This window comes from Mytilus edulis, chromosome 1 (assembly GCF_963676685.1).
Source record: "Mytilus edulis chromosome 1, xbMytEdul2.2, whole genome shotgun sequence".
NCBI classification, from domain to species: domain Eukaryota; kingdom Metazoa; phylum Mollusca; class Bivalvia; order Mytilida; family Mytilidae; genus Mytilus; species Mytilus edulis.
In genome coordinates this window covers 38,288,354-38,315,286 of record NC_092344.1, presented here as the reverse complement: position 1 = coordinate 38,315,286, position 26,933 = coordinate 38,288,354, and the positions used below count along the sequence as shown (strand labels likewise).

The window sequence follows — 26,933 nt, the reverse complement described above, 5'->3', positions numbered from 1 at the left end:
GCTAAAAATGAAAAAGACAAACAGAAAAACAATAGTATACATGACACAACATAGAAAACTAAAGAATAAACAACACGAACCCCACCAAAAACTAGGGGTGATCTCAGGTGCTCCGGAAGGGTAAGCAGATCCTGCTCCACATGTGGCACCCGTCGTGTTGTTTATGTGATTACAAATCCGGTAAATAGTCTAATTCGGTAGGTCACATTCATGAAAGGGAAGGGGATTGTAGTTACGACGTAAGGAACATATCCGATATCATTTGTGAAACGGTTATTTCATAACGGTCAACCAACTCGTGATGGCGTCCGTAAAATTTACGAAGGGATGATTTCAACTTCACCATTTGGAACTCTTGGTTTAATAGCTTCCTTGTGAGCAGTAACCCTCTATCTTCTGAAAGGATCATTAAATCAACTATTGATAAATCATAAACTCCTGGATTATATGACGTGCTTCGTAACTTTGTAAACAAACACATGCTCCAAATCCAGTAAACTTAGTTTCCACAAACGTATATTGACTTCTGCAGAAAAATGAATTTTATCAAATTGGCATGCATGTAATGCATTTCATTAACTTAAAACACTTTCAAACTCTTAAATGATACACATTTTGTTACCAATACTTTTACAATGACAACAATGTGTTACAATTCGAAATTGACATATTTGACCTAGATACCGTATCGTTCATGTTGGCTGTTCTAACTTCAAACCCCTCCCTATGAAAAACACATTTCCTCTATCGTTGGCTTGTTTATAAACAAAATGGAATTCACACGGACAATTCCGCTGCAAATTGGGCTGAAAGTTGACCACAGAGGACACATTTATAAAATTGTAGTTCATCACAGACAAGATCATTCTGTTGTACAATAGGAGATTTTACGGAATTCCCTTTTCCGCGCTTGCGCAATGAACTTGCCGTCAAAATCCGCCATATTTGTTATTGTTGTTGTCATGGGCGGGAAAGCATAAACAATGCAAAGGAAAGGAAAGTTATCCCCGTATGCCTACGGGTTACCGGCTGAGGCAAGGAAACGATACGAGGAAAAATTGACATACAACAAAGGACTCTATAGGCTCCCCGATCCTTATGCTTTCACCAAATCTGAATGGGTGAACGACCCTAGTATTTGGCCTGAACTTGACTTCGTTCAGGTTTACCTTTACTTGATCGAAGCACCGTCAATGTCCATCAAAAGTTCAATGAAAGTGTATAAATAAAGGCAACAGTAGTATACCGCTGTTCAAAACTCATGAATCCATGGACAAAAAACAAAATCGGGGTAACAAACTAAAACCGAGGGAAACGCATTAAATATAAGAGGAGAACGACACAACACTAAAGTGTAACACACACAGAAACGGACCAAGCATCAGACAAAATCCCACGAGAATAACAAATATAACATCAAAACCAAATACATGAATTTGGGATAGACAAGTACAGTGACACGTCTTATCGCAATGTGAAATTACACTCAAAAATAAGAGAAAACAAACGACGCAACGTTAAAATGTAACACACAGAAACGAACTATAATATAACAATGGCCATATTCCTGACTTGGTACAGGACATTTTTAAAGGAAAAAATGGTGGGTTAAACCTGGTTTTGTGGCACGCCAAACCTCGCACTTTATTGGCAATGTTAAACATACCATTAAAATGACAACATAATATTACAGGACTACAATACAAATAAATAGGAGAACGTATTAGACAAAGAAACACATGATTAATGGATAACAAAAAGCATCAGGTTTAAAATTCAATACGCCGAAAACGCGCCTCGTCCACACAAGACTCACCAGTGACGCCCAGACATAAAAGATCGAAAGTGAAAAAAGTACAAAGTTGTACAGCACTGAAGATCAAAAGTTGAAAAAGGTTGTGTCAAATACGGCTATGTTTTTATGTTTGGGATAAGAACATCCTTATTATTTAGAAGAATTAATGCTATTGCAAACAGTAAATTTTATCAAATGAATAAAAGCTTAGAAGCTTATAGCTAGAGTCACTTATTTTTTCCGCGTTTCGACATGGAACGAGAGAACAACCATTCAATTTGAAAGGACACCAGTTTAAAAGTGGGAAAGAATCTCACTCGCATTTATGGGTATTTAACAAATGATAGAAAAGGTTAAAATACAAACCATAGCCTTGTCCTGAAGACCTCATGCCAATTCCAAAATACAATGATCTACAATGGCAGTCCGTGTGCAGTCTACACTATTATACAGGTCCATAAGATTTATTAGGATTGAACCAGTTTTAAAAAAGGCCATGTACAGATAAAAATATTCAATAAATAAATACCAATACATACTTGTATTTAACACAAAATGGTTAAACTGGCTAAGTCATAAATCTGCATTATATATTTGAGACAAGTGGCAAGTGCCCGTCAGAAAAATACAGGATTCTTTGAATAAGCATTTAAGTTTAAATGTAAAAAGGGATATAGCAAGCACTTGAATAAGTTTTAAAGGGTTAAAATAAAGCATTGGTTTTATTTTTACCATCAATGAAATGCTCACTGCAAACTCTGGCTCCCTCGTCACCAGATATCCAAACTTTCCCTGTTACAGGATCTCTCCGGTTGATTGCTCTTATCCGTAGTTCTTTTCTTCCTTCATCTTTAGGAATCCGGTGGAATTTGATTCCCGGTTGTGTGTGGCTATCGCGATTTCGGCAAACTAACACTATACACACTTTACCCATGGTTTGTTGGTAAACAGACGACATCTGACTTCCGTTTCAGTCACATGGCGCCGAACGGAAATGGCCGTTTGACGGCCAGTCTTCCCCGGATTTAAAAATAGAACTGAGATGACGTCATCGATAAAACCTCCTATATGCAATTCAGTCTATGTCATCTGGACAGACCAAGTGAGTCTGAGGCATAAAATTTGTGATGCCTCTGTTACAATAATTTCTTTTACTCACAGCACATATATTCTACTTATTTCTATTTTTGCGGAGCAAAACAAATATCTTTTAAATTATAATCGGTGTAAAACGGCGAAGGATAGTAAAGGAAGACAATAACATGCAAAACAAAGGAGTAAAAGACTCATAAAACCAAAAGACATTTACATCAACAGTAATAAATAATAAATAAGAAACAACACGAACTCCACTAAAAACCGAACAGGAACAGAGACATTTAAATACATAAGTAAAAAATAAACTGATAACGCTATCTTCTTCTTCTTTTTATACGGAAAAAACACCAATGTTTACTTTTATGGCACAAGCCTGGCTTAATGATGTACACCTCTGAGGAGCCAACATTTTTTAGAATTAAACTTTTTTTCTTAACCTGATTTTTGGATTTATAAGACTGTAACAAAATAATTGGAGAAGAAAAAATCATATGGTGGTGCACTTCTTTTTTTGCTACGGCCGATGAAAATGCCCAATTTTGATGATTTTCCCATTTTTCATCGATTTTTACCTATTTTTGGGCTATCATCATGAAAAAAATCACAGTTCCACAATTAAAGTTTTTTCATATTTTCTATAAAGATGAAGTGGACCAATCTGAATATATTTTACTTAAAAAAACTAAAGGTAGGCGTTAATATAAGAAAGTTTTATCATATTTTGACGCTTTTTTGTGTAAAATTTACCATGCTTTTATTCAAGAACGAGATTTCAAGGAGACTGAAAAGTCAGAAGAATACAAATTTAACAAAATTGTTAATGATTGAAAAGATATTTTTGATTTCGTAATAATTTTCAATTTTACAAATGTATATGTAAGTAATATTTTTCATTTTTTTTTTAAATTTTTGGTAAAAACAAGATACATATTAAACATGTAGGTGTCAAGAAGCATCTCTCTGGTGAGTTTCTCCTTGAAGCACTCAGTAGTGGTGCTGCAGGCTATTGGTTCAGATAATTTGTTCCAGTTTTTTTTTTATAGTTTTGCAGAAAAATGAAAATTTGTAACTATCTTTACTGCATCGAATTTGTCGGTATAATTGTTCGTGGCTAGACCTGGTGTTTGATTGGCTTTTAATTAGTATGTCAGTATGTGGTATGGCAGATTTGCTGTTTGTTATTCTATGGAACATATTTAATCTTCTATGGCCAGAAAGAACCAAACAGCAATACAGTAAACATCACATAAATAAATGAGATCAGATACAGACTGAGCAACACGAACCCCACCAAAACGGTATATATTTCCTATCTATTGAAAACTAGTGTAGTTGAACTATATGAAGCTTCGCGACTGTTGCGTCGACGCCAATGACGTCGTCGTATTTTTTTTCATTTTTTACATCCAAGATTCATCTTGTACAGGATATTAAATAAAGTCAACAGTAGTATACCGCTGTTCAAAACTCATAAAACTTATTAGCTTTAAATTAAAAAATACATGTCTCAGGACTTTCTTTGCCCCAATCAATTCGTCATTATCACTCATTTTGGCATCGTCTATTATTTAAAAAAAAATCTGTTGACTGATTAAATACAGAGTCTTAAAAATGTCACAATTCCTGCCGAATATAAAGGTTTTCCCTATATATTGTAATTTTGGCGTTCATGATTAACTTCAACAGCCCATATCTCTTAAACGAAGACGGTTACCGCCTTTTTATTTTATTTTCCGATGTATTCTTACAACCAAAACTGGCATGTAAATTTGATTATTTTTTCTGTTGAGTAGTTAATTACGTACACATCGCCTTTGCTGCATCAAATATAATTGGTACCGACAGGACTTAGGGTGTCGGTTGTTGTGGCCAAACCGGTTCTTAGATAATCACAAAATCCAAAAAGGAAGCCTGGGGACGACTTAATTTGTTTAAAATAGTTTGGACGAATACTGTAACATTTAATGCAGTATAAAATAATCTAGATTTTTCAGAATATATATATATATATTCGAGTTTCAGTTAGTTATATGTATTTAGTTGAACGTATATCGAAGGTACAATACAAAAATTGAATAAATATTCCAAAAAAAGAAGTATATAAAGGAAACAGTAGTATACCGCTGCTAAAAATTCATAAATCGATTGAGAAAAAAACAAAACAAATCCGGGTTACAAACTAAAACTAAGGGAAACGCATCAAATTTAAGATAACTACGACACCACATGTAACACACACAGACACGAACTATAATATAACAATGGCCATTTACCTGACTTGGTACAGGACATTTCAAGAAAGAAAAAAAAAATTAACCTGGTTTCGTGGCATGTCAAACCTCCCGCTTTAATGGTAATGTTAAATATAACATTCAAATGACAACGTTACATGACAGGACTACATTACAAATAAATGGGAGAAAATATAGAACAGAGAAATATACAAATGATAGCTTACAATAAGTACCAGGTTTACAATATAATACGCCAGACGTGCGCCTCGTCCACATAAGACCAACCAGTTACGCTTAGATGAAAAAAGTTTTAAAGCCAAAACAAGTACAAAGTTGAAGAGAATTGCGGGCCGAAAGTTCCAAGAAAAATGTAACCAATACGGCTAGGGCTTTTAGCCTGGGATAAGAACATTCTTAATATTAAGAATAATTCATACTTTTGCAAACAGTAAATTTCATTAAATGACTATATAATAGATATACATGATACAATCGAACTGATGACTAACTACAGAATAAAAACGGACACATTAGGCCACACCAATTTGATTACTTGTTCGACGGACCCGCGCGCACGTGTTTTTTTCTAAACAGAAAAAAAATATTTTTTTTATTTTCCCGCTTCCCGCATCCGGAAACAAAAACGTGTCTTTTTCCCGCATCGGTTTTTTCGAAAAAATTATAAAAACTCAACTAAGTCGCCAAAGTGTTTTAGTCCACGGCAAATCGCAATGATTTTACTGTTTATATCTAAAACACAGATTTCTTATCACAGTCAAAAACAAATAATTTCAACAAGTAATCATGCCGATTTTTGTCGTAAGAATTAAGGACTCACAAGGAGGGGAGGTGTTGCCGTCCACGGCAATATCGTTTGCCGGTGGCAGTTTTGTTGAACTGTTTACGTATTGCGTCGGAATTAAAAAACTCAGCCTTTCATCTGACAATGTAACAGCAGTGCACTTGAAAGAGAGTATGAAGTCAGACCACATAGCGGCCGATAACGCTGACATGGACGTTTTGGATCTAACCACAGCATTGGGTTGTAAGTTTGTTGAGTATATTATACGTAGATCTGCATGTCCTGAATCTAGCACTTGTACTAATATTATAAATAACATTGCTTCAGCTTCAAATAATTTACCCAGTAGGCCTAGCACAAATGCATTTAGTATACTGATGGGGAATAGGTGTAAAGTTGTTTTACCAGACAAACCTAAGACAGATGGTGCCAAGAAACTCTCTGGCCCTCAAAGACTTTTATGTCATGTAATTGACCTAATGGAGTCCAAAGGATGTGGCTGGACTGTAGATTGCCTGGATACAGCTAACTTTGTTGCAAAGTCATTAAGAGACACATTGTGGTACATCGACCATGCCCATAAAAAACTATCAGATAGTGCTTGTCATGTTCCAAAGATCTTTGACAAATTTCAGGGTTATAATGAGTTCAAAAAGATACATCATCGACCCCCCATCATCACATCTCAAAGATTAAATGAGCTCTCTGTTGACTTGTCAAAATCATTATCATTTCCCTCCATTTTATCTTCAAGGAATAAAAAATTCAGTGATGACATAGAACAACTTCTGGAATGCATAACTAAATACAAAACACGTTTAGACAAGGACAATATTCAACATAAAGAGTCGTATCAGTCAGGTGACACACCAAGGCGTTCTCTTGAATCCGATACATCTTTGAAATACATACCTCCAACTACTGAGAGTCGTGAGTCCTATGGAACATTACAATCTGACCTTAATAAAATTGATGACTATAGATTTGTTGACCTTGATAAATATGCACCTGAAGATAGGGTTAAAAGAAGGATGTTCATAAAAAATCTAGAAATTGAAGTACCCATAATGTTGTATAGAATGGCTTATGGTGGCTCCATTGGAACCTTAAATTTTATATGGAAGGTACCAGAGGAAGAGAGTAGTTATCGTGAAACAAAAAATGTCAAAATTGTAAATAAGATAAACGCAACATTGCCCAAGTTTTCCACTAGGTCTATGCGCAGAGATTTTTTAAACAGATATTGTAAACTTGTAAAATCACCTAGGTCTGTATTGAGAAATATTTTTTTTGAGTTAACTGGTTGTGAAGCTGTATCTGAAACCAAGGAGCAAGCAGAAGTTGATGAGCGCGTAACTGAACTATTGCTTAATAGTGATGATTCAAACCTACTCCTTGATTATAGGACACTGAATGGAAAAGATATTGATACCAAATTTGGGACATTTTTCGAGGAAATGGGTAAATTTTTTGATGAACAGATTCTTCAGGTAAATGAAAGGCGACGAGGTCAGGAGCTATATTTACCAATGGCTATCTCATTGGAAGATCTAAGAAACCAGATCGTGAAACGATTGCCTAATGACACACCTATACCTTGTACAGAAACTATAAGATTACAATTCCAACCAAACAGCGCTTTTCAAAAATCAGCATTAAAATACTCATGTAGATTTAATGTAAAATTCCGTGTTCAGACAAGACAAGCAAGAGTTTCGCACCCAGATGCAAGATATGTTGCCACATCTTTAAAATATCTCAAAGAGTTCTGTGTAAAAAACAGGAAGTATTCCACATTTGTTTGTTTAGATGACAAAGCTATTGTTCCGGTTGGAGAACCTGGTGTACCAATTAGCACGGGAGTTCGTGGTCACAACAAAGTGCTTGCTCCAGCAGATGGTCCGAAGTTAGTAGCCACAGATCACGATTTTCATCTTGGTGGCCTTGTTCCCTCTGTGGCTTTTGTAAGCGATATTCCAAAGAACTCAAATGATAGCTTCTTCAATGGACATATATATGTTACAACTAAAGATAAAGTTTTCCAAGCATCTACACCTTATCGTCATGCAACTGAGCTAACAAGAATTTTAAGAGAAAACTACTCTGATGATGATGTCAATCTAGAAACACCCATATTATGTTTAATGACAGATGGAGGTCCTGATCATAGGGTAACTTTCGGGACTGTCCAGCTATCACTGATTCAGCTATTTATCGCATTAGATCTAGATATGCTCATAGCATTAAGAACAGCACCGAATCACAGCTGGATGAATCCAGCAGAGCGTTGTATGTCAATTTTAAATTTATCCCTGCAACATTGTGCACTTTCAAGGAAAGAGATGCCTGAGACCTTTGAAAAAGCAGTTAAACACAAGTCCACTCTTACAGCTGTCAGAAACTTGGCCTTCATAAAAACTGGGTTCAGAGAGGCTTATGATGAATCTATCAAAAGTGTTATTGATATAGTTAACTCTAGATTTGAGAGGATTAGATTTAAGGATGATTACCTCACAACTTATAAAGGAGTCACAGAAAACCAGATCATGGATGCTCTTGAAGTGGTTTGCCAGGTCTTGAATAAAGAATTAAAGGTAGACATGTCTAGTGGAGAATTGCGCAAGGTTAAACAAGTGCAGGTAATTTTTGAAGCGTTTTCTCATAGAGAAGATTTTTATATACCTGTCATTTACTAGGGAGGCGTTGCAGAAAAATGATAAAACACGGACTAGACTGTCCCTTACATTGTTATTAACAGTGTAAATTTATATTTTATATATATATATATATATAATACTTGATACATGTACAGTATATGAGTAGACCAAATAGTAATTTAATTTATAGATTCTCATCTACATGACCGGAACAAAATGGTGCAAGTTGCAGTCTAACTTTTATTGATTTTGTGCCAATTGCTTTAAATATTGTCATTAATTAAATAGCTTATTAATTGATGATTGAATACAGTTTATTTTCAAATTTGGATAGGGATGAGAATCTACATATTAAATTGATTTTATAGCTTTATGCTTCTTTTAAATAGTATAGTATAACTAAATAAACATGATATTAAATAGCTAGTGTAATATACCCATATCTTTAGCACTGCATTCATGTATACACTCTATATGTCATACAATCATATATGTCAGGCATGTGATCCAACATTTTATTCATATATACATTTTATAAATGTACTGCATATTATATTGATCACTTTTGTTAAGATTTAAGATGCTTATTAATAATACTACTATGCGTTCATACCATATACAGCTCTCACTTCTAATTTACTATCACAACAAACCGCAAAATATGTTATTTGATGTCAATAGTCTAGGATAAGATAATTAAAAAAAACAAAAACAATACTGATACTTGTACTTTAGACTTTATGATACTCAATTGTTTTGTTCAATGGCAACATGCATAAAAATACATGAACAAAATAAAAGTTCAATCATCTTTTTTAAAAACATGTTCTTGAATTCTCATATTCAACACCATTTTTATTTCTATAAAATTATCATTGAGTTCCCAAGGGTCACCTCTGACTGCTTATACTTATCTAGATAGGTTGGTTACTCTAAGACTTTAATATGCACATTGTTCATGCTACCTATTTATGTTTCATTTGAATAATATGAGGGTTTTTTCTTTACACAACTTCAGGATTTTATAGCCCGGCATGGAAGGAGCAGTCATTATGCATTCCAGCTGAAAAAGTGCAATGATTGTCCTTACTGTAAAATCAACCCCCCAAGGATACCAGAGGACAAATTTCAGGACCTGCATTTCCTACCCAACCCTGTGCCTGGAGAAAACAACCAATATAAGTCTTTCTCAGAGGTCAGTAAAGGATGTACATGTAGTTAAGAATATGTGACAAGGACTACATTCATGATCATACATGATTAAAAAAAAGAGTATAAACATGATAAATACATGTCAGAAAGACAGCAATTCACAACTTTCAAAGAAAATATATAAGAAACCTGAACTATGTGTGATTTGATTTCTGGATTAACCTTCATCAGACATACATGTACTAAATGTCAATTCCTATTGACACAGCAAACCTAAACTTAATATAGTCTCATGTCAGACAATGTCAATGTTTTAACAACAAAAGAAATAACACAATATGACAGTATTATACTATAAAGTACTCTGACAGAGGGTTCTTGTATTTATGAATATCCTAAGTAAAATAATTTCATACTGCACCAACTTGTCAATGCATTATTTATCCATGCCAAGAAATGAGCTTTTCTATGAAGTAAATTCATTTTATATATTACAGCTTTATGGACAAAATACTGGAGAGGAACAACACAGACCGGGGGCGGCACATATAGCAGAAGAGAATGAAAATGATAAACAACGTAGAGATTTATTCAAAAACAACAAAGTCCGAGAAGTAATTTTGTGCAGTGAATGCTCAAAACCACGCTGTATTTTCAGTGAAAAGAAATTGTCCAGGGAACAGGTATTAGACCTTTCATACTGCAGGTGTTTTTTTTACATTGATGACACCTATAATATAATCATCAGAATATTTTTATACATTCTTAAGATGTATAGATGTCCTACAAGGTCTTTACATATACACAATATAAAAAAAAATTTGTGGTATGAGACATCTCTTTTCATTGAAGGGACCAAATGACACAGAAAGTATTAATTGTAGAACACTACAGTCTTCAACAATGAGCAAAGCCCATAACACATAGTCAGTACAAATGTAACTTTACACAAGGTTTTTCAATAAACAATTGTATTAAACCATATTTCTTGGTTCTCTGACTTGGTTAAGGTTTTAATGTTTTCATATCTCTGACTCAGTAACAAGGTGACAAAGACTTCAAAGTAATTCTTGCATACAAAAAACTGGGTTCGAATTTAATGAAGATTCTCTATGTTTAATAGAATGTTTTACATGTTATTTATTCTTAATATTGTAGAAGAGATTTGTTCTTTTTTTTAGAATGTGTAAGCTTTACTATGATATACTGGTATTCTTAGGATGTGGTCAATTATAAAGCATTGTGATATTTTCATTTCAATTTTTATCATTTCAGGATGAACTGATTCTCAGATTAAAAGAAGATTCCTTTTACACATGTGGTGGGGCGTTGGTCCAAGATGACTCAGAAACTGTTGACATTGTTGTTAGAGAGGCACTGGCATGTAATTCACCAATTGAAACGACATATTACAGTGCCTCACTAAAGCACTATCTTCCCCCTGTGTGTGTTCATTGCGGAACAGCTGAGGACCTCCTAGATGATAATAACCCGTATATATCAGCACTCTACGAACAATATTCTGTCGTACGACCTCTATGTGAAGCTTGTAGAAGTTCAGGAAAGGACACAAAAACATGGGGAAAAAAATTTGTTGGGAAAAAGGCAAAGCATTAACTTTGATATCAGAGATATATTAAACAATTGCACTCATTTAGATATTTTTTATTCTGCATGTAAATTATACCATTGGTTTTCCTATTTGAATTGGTTAACACTAGTAATTGTTCGGCCCTTTTAGTTTGCTGTTTCGTATGAGACTAGGCTTTGGATTGAATGCTGTATGTTGACAAATAATTGTTAACTTTAAATACATTGTATTGTACTTTGATTGAGAGTTGTCTCATTGGCACTTGTACTACATCCTATTTATATCAACATGACAAAAAGATAACACCAAAACCAATGGAGACACAGAAAAACAACATTTAATACAAAAAAAATTGAAAGTACAACCATTAATGAACAGCATGAACCCCAAAAACTGGGTAAACTCAGGTTTTCGGAAAGGATGAACAGTTCCTGCTTCTTGCAAGACACTGCTGTGTTTCTAGCGGCATCATGTAGATAATTTATAAGGCAGTTGAAGTTATTCATTTATTCAGTTCAAGATCTGATATCATCATGATCATCAAAAAGTAATGGTAATACAAGAAGTCATAAATATGCTGAAATAAAACGTGAGGCAGTTGAGAAATTTAGCAAATATCAATGTAAAAGTGGTAATTCTAGTTTCATACCATTTTTTTTTTGTCAGAACCTTTGATTTTATGTTTACAAAAAAAAAAGTTAATCGCTCGCCTTTACTTTTTAAGCTTCGCCTCAAAAAATTTCAAATTCATTTTTTTTTTATTAAAATTTTCAAATCGCTCGCTCGCCCCAATTTCTGGAGTGGAAAAATCCGTAGAACAAGAAATTAAATTGGTGTGGCCTTACATAAAAGAACCTAAATACCAGCACTTAAAAATACCGCAAACTGGAAAAGGATTAATATAAGTTGCAAAACTTGTTTCCCAACCCACTATAAATTAATAAATGTTTAAACTAAAAATACACAGCCGAATTAGTCATGCCTCTGCTGGTGGACTATTAGTCCCCGAGGGTATCACCTGCCCAGTAGCCAGTACTTCGGTACTGGCATGAAAATACGGATTGTTTGTGTTATTAAAATTTGCTGTTACAAAATGATAGAAATTATTATAAATTAAGGAATGTATCTCCCTCATGCAAAGCTCTGATTCCTTTCACGGATTTGGCTATACTTTTTGGACCTTTTGGATTATAGCTCTTCATCTTTTATATAAGCTTTGGATTTCAAATGCATCACTGAAGAGACATGGATTGTCGAAATGCGCATCTGGTGCAAGAAAATTGGTACCGTTAATTTTATTATCAAAGCCAGTTTAACGCACAAAGTGACGTCACATTTGAATTTCTAAAACTAACGCACAAAGTGCATCTATGAAATGTTTAATTACATTTAAAGTACTAAACACGGCTGGTAATCTACACACGCAGAACATTTGGTTCTGCAATGAAAACCGTGAGAGGATTTTCCGGTTGTGCTTGAGTGGAGTAATTTTCATCGCTTCAAAAGGTATGTAAATTTCTAAATCTCAATTTTCTTATTCAACTGATCAAAATATTGAAAATCAGAGAATGCTATGCTGTGGTGAACACTTTAACGAAGAGATACATGTATCATTTACTGTTGTACGTAGAGTTTAACTCCTACAAAATCAATTTTGAAATGGTTTTATTAACAGACCTACAAGTTCAAATTTAGGTTTTTTTTTAAGGCAAAGGGTATGAATGTTGTTTTTGGCGGCGTGTACGCTGTCCGGTGTTGATAGACGTCTGAGTAATTCCAAAAAATACATTTTTTCATTAAGTCATGCGTGAGGGGATTGGTTCTGACTGAGGACATCGTGTATGCGTGAGGGGAAGTACAAACATTTTTTAATCTTTGGCTTTGTGACTTTTGTTGACTAAATACATGTGATCAATGCTGATTAAAAGCACAGATTTATCCTTATACTTTAATAGATAAAAACTGGTCACTGATTCAATGACATCAAACTATTAATTGTTTGTTCAATTTCAAAAAATGCCATTGTTCAAAGAAAAAGGGAAAGAGGACTGAAATGAAATCTCTACAAAAAGCTATGGAGATACAAGTTATCCCCGCCCTCGAAGCGAACTAAACCCTCTGGGAGTAGTCCTGTCGTCAAATATACGTCACAGAGATCACCACATATATTTAAGAAAAGTATATCGCCGATCAAAACTTCAACACCTATATATATTAGACGTAATCTGTTCACCCAAAATCACGAAATTTTCGAAACAAAAATGGCAGATCAACAGAATTTATTATTCACGAACATCGATGAAAGCCTAGATAATCTCGAGGAAGACCACAAGGAAGAGCATGTATTAGACAACGAAGGAGATATAGAAGAAGACCACGTAGTAGACCACGATAAAGACCACATGGAAGACCTTGAGGATGAATATAAAGTTTTTCAAAGTGCTTTAGATAAACTCTCAGACGTAGGGAAAAGGGAAAGAGTTTTGAATTTTTTTCATTAGTACAGAGTGGACGTTTTCCTTTTAAACAACATTGCATTTGACCTGTTTTTGGACATTGTTGAGTAGTTTGAAAAGGACGAATCCAGACGAATGAGATACTCACCAACATCTCTGCAGTATTTTTGGTTATCATTGACAACATTTTTTCTTTTAATTCTTCGTGAAACATATTATTAAACCTAGGTTCCCACAATTTATTTCATAATTCAATCTCATAAATTTTTGTAAGCACTGTTTTTTCATGAACAATGTAGCCCTATTTAGGTAAGTTTCAACGACTCATAGCTTGAATATAACAAAATGATTTGTACTTCCCCTCACGCATTCACGATGTCCTCAATCAGAACCGATCCCCTCACGCATGACTCAATGAAAAAATGTAGTTTTTAGAATTATTCAGACGTCTATCAACACCGGACAGCGTACACGCCGCCAAAAACAACATTCATACCCTTTGCCCTAAAAAAAACCTAAATTTGAACTTGTAGGTCTGTTAATAAAACCATTTCAAAATTGAAATGTCACTTTTTGAGGCAATTTCTCGTGGGGCAACTGATTTTGTAGGAGTTCAACTCTGCGTACAACAGTAAATGATACATGTATCTCTTCGTTAAAGTGTTCACCACAGCATAGCATTCTCTGATTTTCAATATTTTAATCAGGTGAATAAGAAAATTGAGATTTAGAAATGTACATACCTTTTGAAGCGGTGAAAATTACTCCACTCAAGCACAACCGGAAAATCCTCTCACGGTTTTCATTGCAGAACCAAATGTTCTGCGTGTGTAGATTACCAGCCGTGTAAAACGATTTTCCCAAAACAAGATCGATTTCAAGATTAGATTTGTAGAGGACTTGTATAAAATTTATTAATAACAAGGACAATTACAATACTAATTAATATCAAATTGTGTCGTAACTAGATAATTAATTGTATTATCTGGCTATGTCGGTGATTCTTCTTAATCGAACTGTAAACCAAATATATCGTATTAATTTCGTTGATCCAAACTAAAATCCAATAAATGAACTGAATGATAAAGTATCTTTACAATAACACACGAATACAACAGAAACAATAAGATTTAGAACTACAAAAGTGTAGACATTTGACAATATCCAATGAGAATAACAAATATAACATCAAAACTAATTACATAGAATTGGGATGGAAAAGTACCGTGACACCGTGTCTTATATCAATGCGAATATACACTCAGCAAAACAGTCCGATTCGGGAATAAGTCACGTTCGGTAATAAGATCAGACGACGTGATGACAAACCACAATCTAACAAGTGGTAAAATGTCCTTAGTTAGTTTAGACAATGGCACATCGTACGGATCAACCAATTCGTGATCTTTTAATTACCGAACGTGACTTATTCCCGATTGTGACTGTTTTGCTGAGTGAAGAATTCGCTTTGCTATAAGACGTGTTACGGTACTTTTCTATCCCAAATTCATGTATTTAGTTTTGATGTTATATTTGTAATTCTCATCGAATTTTGTCAAATGTCTTGACGTCTTTTCTGTTATATTCACGTGTTATTGTAAAGAAAATAATCACCGCCTTCATTTATTAGATTTGATTTTGTTCAACGTAATTTGTACGATGTATAACATTTTAGTTTGATTCATAATAAACCGTACATAGCTATATAAAATAGTTAATTGTCTAATTGGTACCTCAGTTTAAAATTGCAATTCTCATTGTTATTAAATGTAATATCAGTATTTAGGACAAATATAATCTTAAATCAATCCCAATTCTATCTAATTTTTGAGAAATAGTTTTAGTCATTCAAATAAGACGTATTTTTTTGTGTGCTGTTTTAAAATTTCAAAAGTGACGTCACTTTTTGCGTTGATGCCTCGACTATCTCGGGTGTATCTATTTTTTTGTGTTGGATTGTGTTGGCTTATGTTATGTATCCGGTTAATTTTTTCCTGTAGTTAGTTAATACTTCAGTTTTATCATGTATATCTTTTATATAGCCATTTTATTAAATTTACTGTTTGCAAAAGTACATATTATTCTAATAATATAAAGGATGTTCTAATCACAAGAAGAAAACCCTAGCCGTATTTGGCTTTTTGAACTTTTGGTCTTCAGTGCTCTTTAACTTTGTACTTGTTTTGGCTTTCGAACTTTTGTATCTTGGCGTCACTAGTAAGTCTTGTGTGGACGAAACGCTCTTCTGGCGTATTAAATGTTAAACCTGTGCCTTTTGTTAGCTATTATTCGTGTTTATTTGTCCAATATGTTATCCTATTTATTTGTATTGTGGTCCTTTACTGTTATGTTGTCTTTTAAAAAATGTCCTGTACCAAGTCAGGAATGTGGCCATTGTCATATTATAGTTCGTTTCTGTGTGTGTTACATTTTAACGTTGTGTTTCTGTTGTGTTGTTTGTTTCCTCTTATATTTGAGTATGAATTCACATAACTATAAGACTTGTGACGGTTCTTTTCTATCCCAAATTTATGTATTTAGTTTTAATTTATATTTGTTATTCTCATAGGATTTTGTCTTATGCTTAGTTCGTTTCTGTGTGTGTGACATTTTAATGTTGTGTTGTTGTTCTCATCTTATATTTAATGCGTTTCCCTTTTTAGATTGTAACCCGTATTTGTTTTTTCTTTCGATTTATGAGTTTCGAACTACTGTTGCCTTTATTTAAGCATTAGTTTAAATGAACATATGTTCCCATAGTTTAATACTTTATTCGTTATCTTTTTATAAATGCAGGCAAAGTTTTGATGTTTATGAAGCGTCATATATTTTGACTTTAGTAAAACCTTAGTACGCTCTGAATATGTCATACGAAGAATTTCACACTTTTATTCAAAAAGTTGACACAATCTGTATAGTATTAGTAGTAGTAACTGGGACACATATTGGAGTTTCAGTATCGTCAATTTTACACGCCTTTATGACGTGATTTACCGGACAGAAGGCGCGCCTGTATCCCTGTTCTTTTGAAAGTTTCCATCACTTTTAGAATCGTCATTCTATAGGGTAGTATAGGAATAATTTATGATCTGTAATTACGTATAATTTGATTCCCGATTGAGGGAAGTATATTATTTTCATCCGTTTGCTCAACATGTGTTGGAGGTCATGATGTCGTCATAGTGGTGATGGAAGTCACATGGTTGATTTAAGGCAGCAACCATTTGATTTTCTGGGGGGGGGGGGGGGGGGGGCTATGTTTTTTTTTGGAAAAAAAAGTTTGTTTCTTGTTTCCAGGTTTTGGTGAAAAAATAATTTGTCTTGGACCCTGAAAATGTTTGTTTCACCTTCAGCTGCCACTATATGTAATGCTAAAATTGAAAGAAAAAAAATTGTTTTCGGTTTGTTGCTAAAAAAAATAGATTGTTCTTCGCCGAAGGCGAAAAAAAAAGTTTGCACAGAAAAAAAAACCATAGCCCCCCCCACCCCCTCCCTCCCCCCAGAAAATCAAATGGTTGCTGCCTTACTAAAAACCGTATCCCGAATCTAGAAAATAGTGATGATTCCGATAAGTGTGTTTTTTTGCTGGTGATTCAATGTTTGACAACTGACCAACGGTCTTGTACTCTTTTGTCTAATTAGGATATAAAACTGTCATACATAACAAGTTTTACACCCCTATCCCCGCAAAAAAAGATCGTGCATCTTACCTTTATGGTTTTTGATAAATAGGTTAAACGTAAACGATTTCTACTTGTCTGCACCAGATGGGCATTTTCACAATACATGTTTTTTCAGTGATTATTGAGGCAAAAATTTGGAGAATCCGAAGCTTATAAAAACGATAAGAATATGAAATTAAAAAACAAAATGTTCATCGTTGATTGTTTCGGTTGAAATAATTCACAAAAATGAGGGACACATTAGAGATAAGCATGTATAATTCAAAAGTACTGTATGGTGCATCGCCATTTAGATGTCTTCTAGTTATTTAGGACGTTTGGTTGTCGGATGATTCATCGACGTTTATACAAGTCACATTTTCGTTTTGTGCATTGTTCATTCTAAAATGATTTAAGACAAGCAGCAAATAGTTTATTTTTACCTTTATAAAACATTTTAATTCAATATTATGACAAAAAGTTCGTTACTGTACTTTATTAACAAAAATGTGAATCTCTATTTCCAGTGTAATTCGAGTGTTTACGTTCAACGAACTCTGAGCTGTACAACGGGTTACTATGTGTAACTGCTGGCTGCATATCAGGCATCAATTCGTCGTCAGGTCCAAGTAATAAGGTCACTCGTCTATTAAAAAACAAATCGCTAGGGTCAAGCTCTGGTCGTGGTTGAGGTTTATTGGATTTCTTTCTAAAAATGAAAAATATCAAATATTTCTAAAAAAATACAATTGATTATTTTGGTAGAATTGTCCTTGAATATTAATTTCTTTTAACAAGTCTTCGCAAATCGCATCGGTTTTTTTTTATCACTCGGACGGACATGATATGGATTGATACATTTCTTTTAACTAAACATTCAGTTGTCAAATTCCACGCATTTTTTAAAAAAAAAGTCAAGAAAGAGGTACCGCTTAAATATTTTCTAACTTGAGGAGCGACGACCTAATATTTAAAAGGTGGACGTGTTTCACAATGTCACCGATTGCCGTAGAGCACGTTTTTGACGAACTTATGATGAATTATTTTAACTTCGTTGTTGAAGTTTTGCTTCAAATAGAGCATTTGCATTATTCACGTATCAGGATACGTGCACGGATCGACGTATACGTATCGAACAGATTTGTTTACAATAATTATTTTACCCCGATCTCAATTAAAATAAAATGCATTATATAATATTTTCATCGGGACCAACTTGACTTAATTTATTCTTTCTTCATTTACGTGTTATACGATACGTCGATACGGATACGCCAGCAAATACTTGATTAATGCAAATGCTCCAATACAAGGTTTACGATTACTTATATCCATATAAAAAGTAAAATCTTATTTTATTCAGTTTTTCCCTATCAGAAGGAAGTTGTAAAAAGAATAACAATATATAGTTGGTATCTAATTGGTTTTAAACTACATGCATGGAAAAGAAAAGGCAACAGAAAAATTAGAATTTTACTGTTCGAAAATGTTTTTACCAACCTTCTAACTATAAGTATTATTACTACCACAACCAAAACAACTGCTACACCAATAGATATACCCAAAACTAATAGCATGTTATCTTTCATCCAATTCTGAAATTAAAAAGAGTATACAGCATGGTTTTTTTTCCCAACCTAGCACTTAAGGTGGTTAGGGTGTCTTCCGCCATCGTAGATTGTAAAAAAACAGACACTAAGGTCCAATTGTCTTATCAAGTTTGCAAAATTTGATGCAGAAATTCTGATATTTAATGTGAATTTTAATTTAAAAGAACCACTTTATAAGAATATAACTTTTAAATATTAATAAAATTACAAGTGTAGATTATTTTGGTTGTCTTTAAATTGACATTTTAAGGGGAGGTAACTCTAAAACAGTTCATTTTCTGAAGGAATCTTCTTCGAATCTTCCTGTTTTGTTTTTTAGCCGGAAAAAACCCTATCTTTTCTTGTGATATTCTCAAAGCAGTGTCCGAAAGCTTATCTTTTCCTAATTTATTTTACAATTCTATCATTTTGTTTAGTTTCTAATCACAAAATACGTCATTTTGTCACAACCTGTAAGTTGAGAAAATGTGCGGTGACCTATCATTTTTATTATATTTTTGAACATATATTAATAGATACTACGTTTTGGCAAAGTATGAACCAATTTTATCATTTTTAATTTAGACTCCCATACCCCATTAAGCCGTTAAATTGAATGTTTGACCTTTGTTATCAAAACAAAATCGCAAACATACAGCATCAAAAAATACTTGATGGTTTACTTCAAACCAGAAGAAATGGGTATGTAATTCAAACGTGTTTCACGTTTCTCGTTTTTTATATAGATTAGACCGCTGGTTTTCCCGTTTGAATGGTTTTACACTAGTATTTTTGGAGCCCTTTATAGCTTGTTGTTCGGAGTAAGCTAAGGCTCCGTGTTGAAGGCCGTACCTTGACCTATAATGGTCACTCATACTACATCTTCCTATATCTATATATCACTTATATATGCATATCATAACAATATTTTAAACATGATGTGAAACAAGGCTGCAGAGCATATAAATCCTTCAAATGTGTGTCCTGAATATTCAATGTCTATGTAGTGCCGTATTTGAGATATTTCGTAAATTTCTTTAAATTCTTTGTTAAAATCGAGATATATTAGTACAAAAGGCAACTATAATATACCGCTGTTCTAAAGTCATCAATCAATTAAGAGAAAACAAATCCGGGTTACATAATAAAGGTGTCAGACCACCAATTACTCTCTTTTATTTAGAAAGTATGTAAAAGAGGGACGAAAGACACCAAAGGGACAGTCAAACTCATAAATCTAAAACAAACTGAGACACTTAAGTGTTTACAAAGTGTCCAAAATCTTTCGTCAGATGAACCTGAAATTTGAGGCCAAAATCGGCCCTTACCGGACCTACTCCTTTAATACGCCAGACGTGCGTTTCGTCCACACAAGACGAACCAGTGACGCCCAGATGAAAAAGTTTGAAAGCCAAAACAAGTACAAAGTTGAAGAGCACTGAGGACCAAAAGTTTCAAAAAGTTGTGCCCAATACGGATAAACCTGTTTTTATAGCTCATGGCTAAAAATGAAAAAGACAAACAAACAACAGCACACACGACACAACATAGAAAACTAAAAGCAGCCCTGCTCTGATAAAAAAAGTGCGTTTGGTGTCATTGTTTACTTCAAAATCAACAAATTTGTAGAAATGCAACTATTGGTGAAAAAACAATTTAAAAAAAAATAATCCATTTTATCTTGTAATCTCCCTTCTTTGTTGACATATTTATATCAAAATGTTTTATTCTAGAATTAGACTTTTTACCGGATTTGTAAACTCATAAAAAAAAAAACACGACGGGTGCCACATGTGGAGCATGATCTGCTTACCCTTCCGGAGCACCTGAGATCACCCCTAGTTTTTGGTGGGGTTCGTGGTTTATTTTTTAGTTTTCTATGTTGTGTCATGTGTACTATTGTTTGTCTGTTTGTCCTTTTTCATTTTTAGCCATGGCGTTGTCAGTTTTTTTTTTCGATTTAGGGTTTGACTGTCCCTCTGGTATCTTTCGTCCCTCTTTTAAGAGTTTGTCATCTATTTATTTAGCTTCCATATGTCATTATATCTTTGAAATTGAATTATTTAGCAAGCCTACTAGAATTTGGGCAAAGTGGACTTGTGACTATATATATATATTATAATTAAATGTATTGGGTGTAGCATCAATAATTGTAAATAATCATATATCACCTTCAATGTGGATTCATTTTTAATCCCTGGAATGAAATAAAACATGATTTTTATCAAAAGAAAAAAAATGCAATCGTTATTATATATATTTAATTAAAATTATCAATTGAGTCTTGTTTAATTTTTTTTTTTTATTATCATCGAATGTAAACCTCGCTTTATTTCATTCACAAATAAGAATTTCTTTGGGTTTTGTTATTTTTTTATCTGGGAAAACACTTTACTGGTCGAAGACTGCATGAGTGGACTTAGTTTTCGCTCTCATCCCATATGAAATTTACTGACCCCATATATACCGTATTAGGGCACTAGCACACTATGTTACTAATAATACCTATACGATCATGACCATACGCGTATGGTCCAAATACTCATATGGTCCGGAACATTACCAATCAATCATCTCAGACAATTATTAACAAATTATATATAGTATACACAATAAAATTTAGACTTTGCTCTAATAGAATATCAATGGAGGAAAGCATTCGTGTGAGTGCAGCTTTAAATGTGTTTTTTCTTAACTAGTGTTTGAAAAGTTAAGAATTTAACAACCGTGTAGTCGAGTTTGGTGTATAAAAAGTTCTTCTGAAACAAGATATTTAATCTTTGGTGTATATTTTTGACCATTTAAGATTGAATAAATAATCTTTCAACCCTTGAGGGGAAATTATTTTGCTATTTTAAGATTCCTTAACATAGACACAAGTCATTATTTTTATTGTAAATATAAAGTTCGCACACAAAGTAGTTGTATGGTTCCTGTCATTATAAGTTTAATATGTGTGCTACGTTTTTATTTGACTTTTTTCATAAATTCCGGCGGCTGGACTTGTTGTTTTATTAAATCTGACTTTGATATAATTAAAAAATATATCTATTTATATACTTTGCTATTAAATATGTTTTTACAAAGCATATTAATTATTATATAAAAAATTTAAAACAAAACGTTTAATAACTTCATGCGTCATAAGATGATATTAAAAAGAAGATGTGGTATGATTGCCAATGAGACAACTGTCCACAAGAGACCAAAATGACACAGACATTAACAACTATAGGTCACCGTACGGCCTTCAACAATGAGCAAAGCTCATAGTCAGCTATAAAAGGCCTCGAGAAGACAATGTAAAACAATAAAAATGAGAAAAATAACGGCCTTATATATATAAAAAAAATGAATGAAAAACAAATATGTAACACATAAACAAACGACAACCACTGAATTAAAGGCTCCTGACTTGGGACAGGCACATACATAAATAATGTGGCGGGGTTAAACATGTAAACGGAAACCCACCCCCTAACCTTGGACAGTGGTATAATAGTACAACATAAGAACGAACTATAAAAATCAGTTGAAAAGGGCTTAACTCGTCAGCTGTACAAAATACAAGTGGACGTGACCAGATACTTATACATCCCGACACAAAAAGACACAATGAACAGATCTGCGAGTACTCGCAGTTATCTGACAGCTAGTTCAAAGCCACTAACAACTAATAAAAAAAATCATGCATCTAAGACTAAACTATCAATCCGTACACATCCAACATCCAATGGATTTAGTGTAAAGACGTCATAAGCAGCCAGAGAAAAACATGACCTTGTGCAATGCCAAGTTACAGGTATCGACAGATTGTAGATCCATGAGTATGTATATGTACATAACATACTAGTAATATTTAGTTAGCTTTTAATTTACTGATAACAAAATCAATATTTATACCAATAAAAACAATATTCAATGATCTTATTACAGTGTTGAATAGGTGACCTTAACCGTTTAAAATAAGTTTATTTAAAGGAGCGACAAGTTTACATGGATCATTTATAAGTTTCCGGGCACGGTTAACAACATTTCCGTAAAAATGAGGATGTGCTATCCCGTTTGAAATATGTTTTCTACAGGTGCAACCAAATTTCAAAACCAAATCTTTATATCTATGGAAAAATTTAGAAAAAGTTTTAAGTAATTTATGGTAACGATATCCCTGGTTTAATAATTTACCAGTAATACATTAATGAATTGTATATAATTATCAAGTCATCTTCTCTACATCCATACCTGTTGTTGGATCGTTGTTACTTGTCGATATTATTGGCGAAACAGTTGAGGTTGTTCGTCTAGGAACGATAAAGGAGGTAGTGATTACCATTTTTGGAGTTGTTGGTGCTGCTTTTGTTGCCTTTAACGAAGATGAGTAAATCGTTGTTTGACGTGGAGATGATACAGAAACGATCAAATTGGAGATGGTATTGACGGGATTTGTTACGAATTTTTGGGAACTTGATAAAATCGTGTGTACACTGCTCTTCAGTTCATATGCTGATGACTGCATTATTACTGAACCATACTCTTTTGAATGTGGACTCATATTTGTCATGGAAAGTTTTGACGCTTCATAATCATTCATTGTAGAACTACTGCCAAACGACAATGGTCCTAAAATCGTGCGTACACTGCTTTCTGTTAATATCCTGCTCTTTTGTTCATATGCTAATGTTGACTGTAATAATACAGAATCAAGAGAGTGTGTTGAATGTTGACTATTGTTTAACATGAAAGTTTGAAAAGAATATTGGTTGTCACTATGTAATAACCGATGAGTACTTCTCAAATTATGCGTATTTGAAGACCAAGCTGTAGATGAAATTTTTTCCACAGTTTCGTAAGACAATCTTGTTGTGTAATCGAATGATATTTGCACAAGCTGTGAACTCATTTGTAACTCTGTAGTTGATAAATCAATGAAAGATGTTGCCTGAAATGATTTTGTTATTCTAGATTTCTTGTCAATTGTAGAATTGAAATCTTTTGAAATAAGTTCGTCTTTAGTATTAAATACTGTTGTGGGTTGTAACGAACTGGTCATTATTTCTGTATTGGACAACAGTTTGGTCGTCAGATACGGTTCTGTTATACTTGTGTCTGTGTAAGTAGACAAAACAGTCATATCGGGAGTCTGAGTGTTGGTGATATTTGTTGATAAATAACTTGAACTGATTGGATCGTTGTTTAAGATGCTTGTATAGTAAACCCAAGACTTAAATTGAATTCTGCAAATATTCAAATGAATCAACGATAATACTATTATCAAATCAGTTATGTTAACTAAGAATACAGTTTTAGTTTTGAGGAACTCCATGTTTGTACTGTGATGTAAATGTTAATAGCAATGGTATGAAATGAAAATAAAGTTCGTGCTTCTGGCGCGCTTTTCTTTATAAACATTTATCAAGAGTTCAATAGAGACAATTCACAAAACTAGAACAGAAAAAAAGTATTTAAATTTTAAATGGTAGAACGTGAAATAGATTTAACTTCAGAGCCTAAGACCCACAGTATAAGACCTCTATCGAGTTTTGTCTTAACAGGAAAAGTGGGCCAATTATGCCCACAATTATAACATCATTTACCAGATAGTGTGGATCGCTTGTATTTCTGTACTATTAATATTCATCAAACGTCTTCAATATCATCATTAAGCAGAATACACAAGAACTAATATTTATTCTGTAAGAACTTAATCATAACTCTTTAATGACAGCTGACTGAAGTTTCGATTATAAAAATTTAATTTCCTAAATAGTTCGAGCAATATGATGCTCCTAAACGCACGAATGATATTCATTAAAACCGAAGGTTTTGACGGAAGTACAACAAACTCAAAAAGTTGTCTATTTACATAAAATTACATGAGGCATGTTGCATATCATTACGGGTGGACTACACTTTGTAACGGTACGTTCATCATAGAGAAATGTTAGATGAAGTGACGTTTCATGACCATACACAGTAATAGCCTGCTGATTTTGTTGTTGTGTTCGAATGTCAATCCACAACAATAAGTTAAGGATTAATCAATTTTACATGCACACAAACTTTAAGGATTAATCAATTTAACATGCACACAAACTTTCTCCTAAAAAAAATAAATAAAAAAACATAATTAAAATCCTACACATTACAATAAATAATGATAAGCCTCATTTATCATTTAACTCATCTTGCTCAAAGGATCATAATGAGCAATCACTAAAGCGTCCGTCATTGATTAATTTGATAAAAAAAAATGTGTTCACTAATCCCGCTTGATTAGACCAACATAGGCATCATTTCTTAAATTTTAAACATAGGTAAAATTCAAACATTTACTCACAATGTACCATCGAAAAAGGTTGAATTGAAGATTGATCTATGGACCTTTGAAGAATACATGTTGTCCTCAGGCTTAGTATTGTTGCACACTAGCTGTATCGAAATTAAAATATTTCGATGACTGGTTCGATGACTGGTAACCTGGAATTTTATTTCATCAGACACCTGTTTATAAATAAACTTGGAAATAATAATTATTCTACATATTTCGACACAAAAACTCGTATTCATTGCTTAATATTATCATTGGTTAATATTTTAGCTACTACCTATAAAATAATTCAAAATGAGAATAGCAAGCTCTTGAATATCGATTTTTTTTGGATAGTAATATACTCCACATGCAGACATTACAGGAATGTTGCTACTTTAAAATAGAAAGTTCTTAAAGGGAGAGCTAAAGTAATCTGTTCGCGTCAAAACGTCTAGATTTCAACTGAAAGTTCAAAGAAGTCCAAAAAATGAGAATGGAAATGGGGAATATGTCAATAGAACAACCAACCGAACATAGCAGAAAAATATCCGAAGGCCGCAATAAGGTCCTCAACACAACACGAAAATCCTGCACACGGAGACGGGCTTCAACTGGTCACGTAACACACATATGTATTAGATCAATGAAAGTAGACGTCAAAACTTATAAATGAATTTAAAAAAAAAAAAAATATACAAGATTAACAATGCCCGATGTCAGAACAGGTAACAAAAGAACCTTAGCAAAATGACAATGATACATAAATAAACAAAGGACTACTAGTAGTTACTGACAAACAAGCTCCTGACCTCAATTAAACTGATAGGAAAATTATTCTTCATCATGAGACGACCCTTACCCGTATCATGCCAACAACTGGATTTAGAATAAATGTGATTATTTCCGATGCAAAGACTTTATGAGTAAATCCTTTCTGAATAAGTCTGTTCAAAGGTTTGATACGTGTACGAGGTGAATATCGACATGTTTGTGCGTTGTATAAAATATCAATAAAAAATTGAACGTATAAGATGTTTGCATGTTGATTTATATTTACAAATGATGTCCTTGTACTGATGATAAAATTTAGTTAATGCTTTGACTAGTTAGTGAATCGAAAACCTGAGTGATTAATACCGAGATTTCTTTCGATAAAATCAAATACGTTGTTTCATACTCGAGCGAATGGAACAAGTTGCAATATATAAACTCCAAAAGATGGTTGGAAGAGATCACCACTATCTAAAAAAGGATAATTAACAAAATGAACTGAAATATCATCTCTTTTATCATACATTTTAGTAGCGTGACGACGGCTGTAAAGCATTCAAATGGCTGACTTTACCAATAAAGGAAAGTGTCATGTATTTCGCTTGTGTATTTTTTGCATTACCACTTTAATACAGCTGATTTATTTTTACCTTCCAGTCGTCGAGGTATACTCCCAGCTGTTTAGTTTCACATGGAGCTGCAACCAGCACGTCACTTTAAGTACAAAAAATATAATTTATTCAAAATAGCCTCATTTTTAGTTTAGGTTCTTATATTTGATTTGCTAAACTGTATGCCTAAAACTAGCTTAAAAAT

General features: G+C 33.4%; 2 protein-coding genes across 2 annotated transcripts; one reads left to right on the top strand and one right to left on the bottom strand.

Annotated features, from left to right (window-relative positions):
- The first annotated feature begins 6,273 nt into the window (after positions 1 to 6,273).
- Positions 6,274 to 11,416, top strand: LOC139519421 (uncharacterized). The gene is made up of 4 exons (XM_071311514.1): positions 6,274 to 8,568; positions 9,605 to 9,781; positions 10,236 to 10,421; positions 11,014 to 11,416. Exons 1-4 carry the CDS (start codon positions 6,307 to 6,309, stop codon positions 11,353 to 11,355), a joined length of 2,967 nt encoding a protein of 988 aa, XP_071167615.1. The 5' UTR covers positions 6,274 to 6,306; the 3' UTR covers positions 11,356 to 11,416.
- A 6,479-nt stretch (positions 11,417 to 17,895) lies between these two features.
- On the bottom strand, positions 17,896 to 25,502 carry LOC139519414 (uncharacterized). The gene is made up of 5 exons (XM_071311500.1): positions 25,374 to 25,502; positions 23,279 to 24,270; positions 21,208 to 21,233; positions 18,948 to 19,042; positions 17,896 to 18,156 (listed from the first exon to the last, which is right to left on the bottom strand). Exons 1-5 carry the CDS (start codon positions 25,430 to 25,432, stop codon positions 17,946 to 17,948), a joined length of 1,383 nt encoding a protein of 460 aa, XP_071167601.1. The 5' UTR covers positions 25,433 to 25,502; the 3' UTR covers positions 17,896 to 17,945.
- Between the last annotated feature and the right edge of the window lie 1,431 nt (positions 25,503 to 26,933).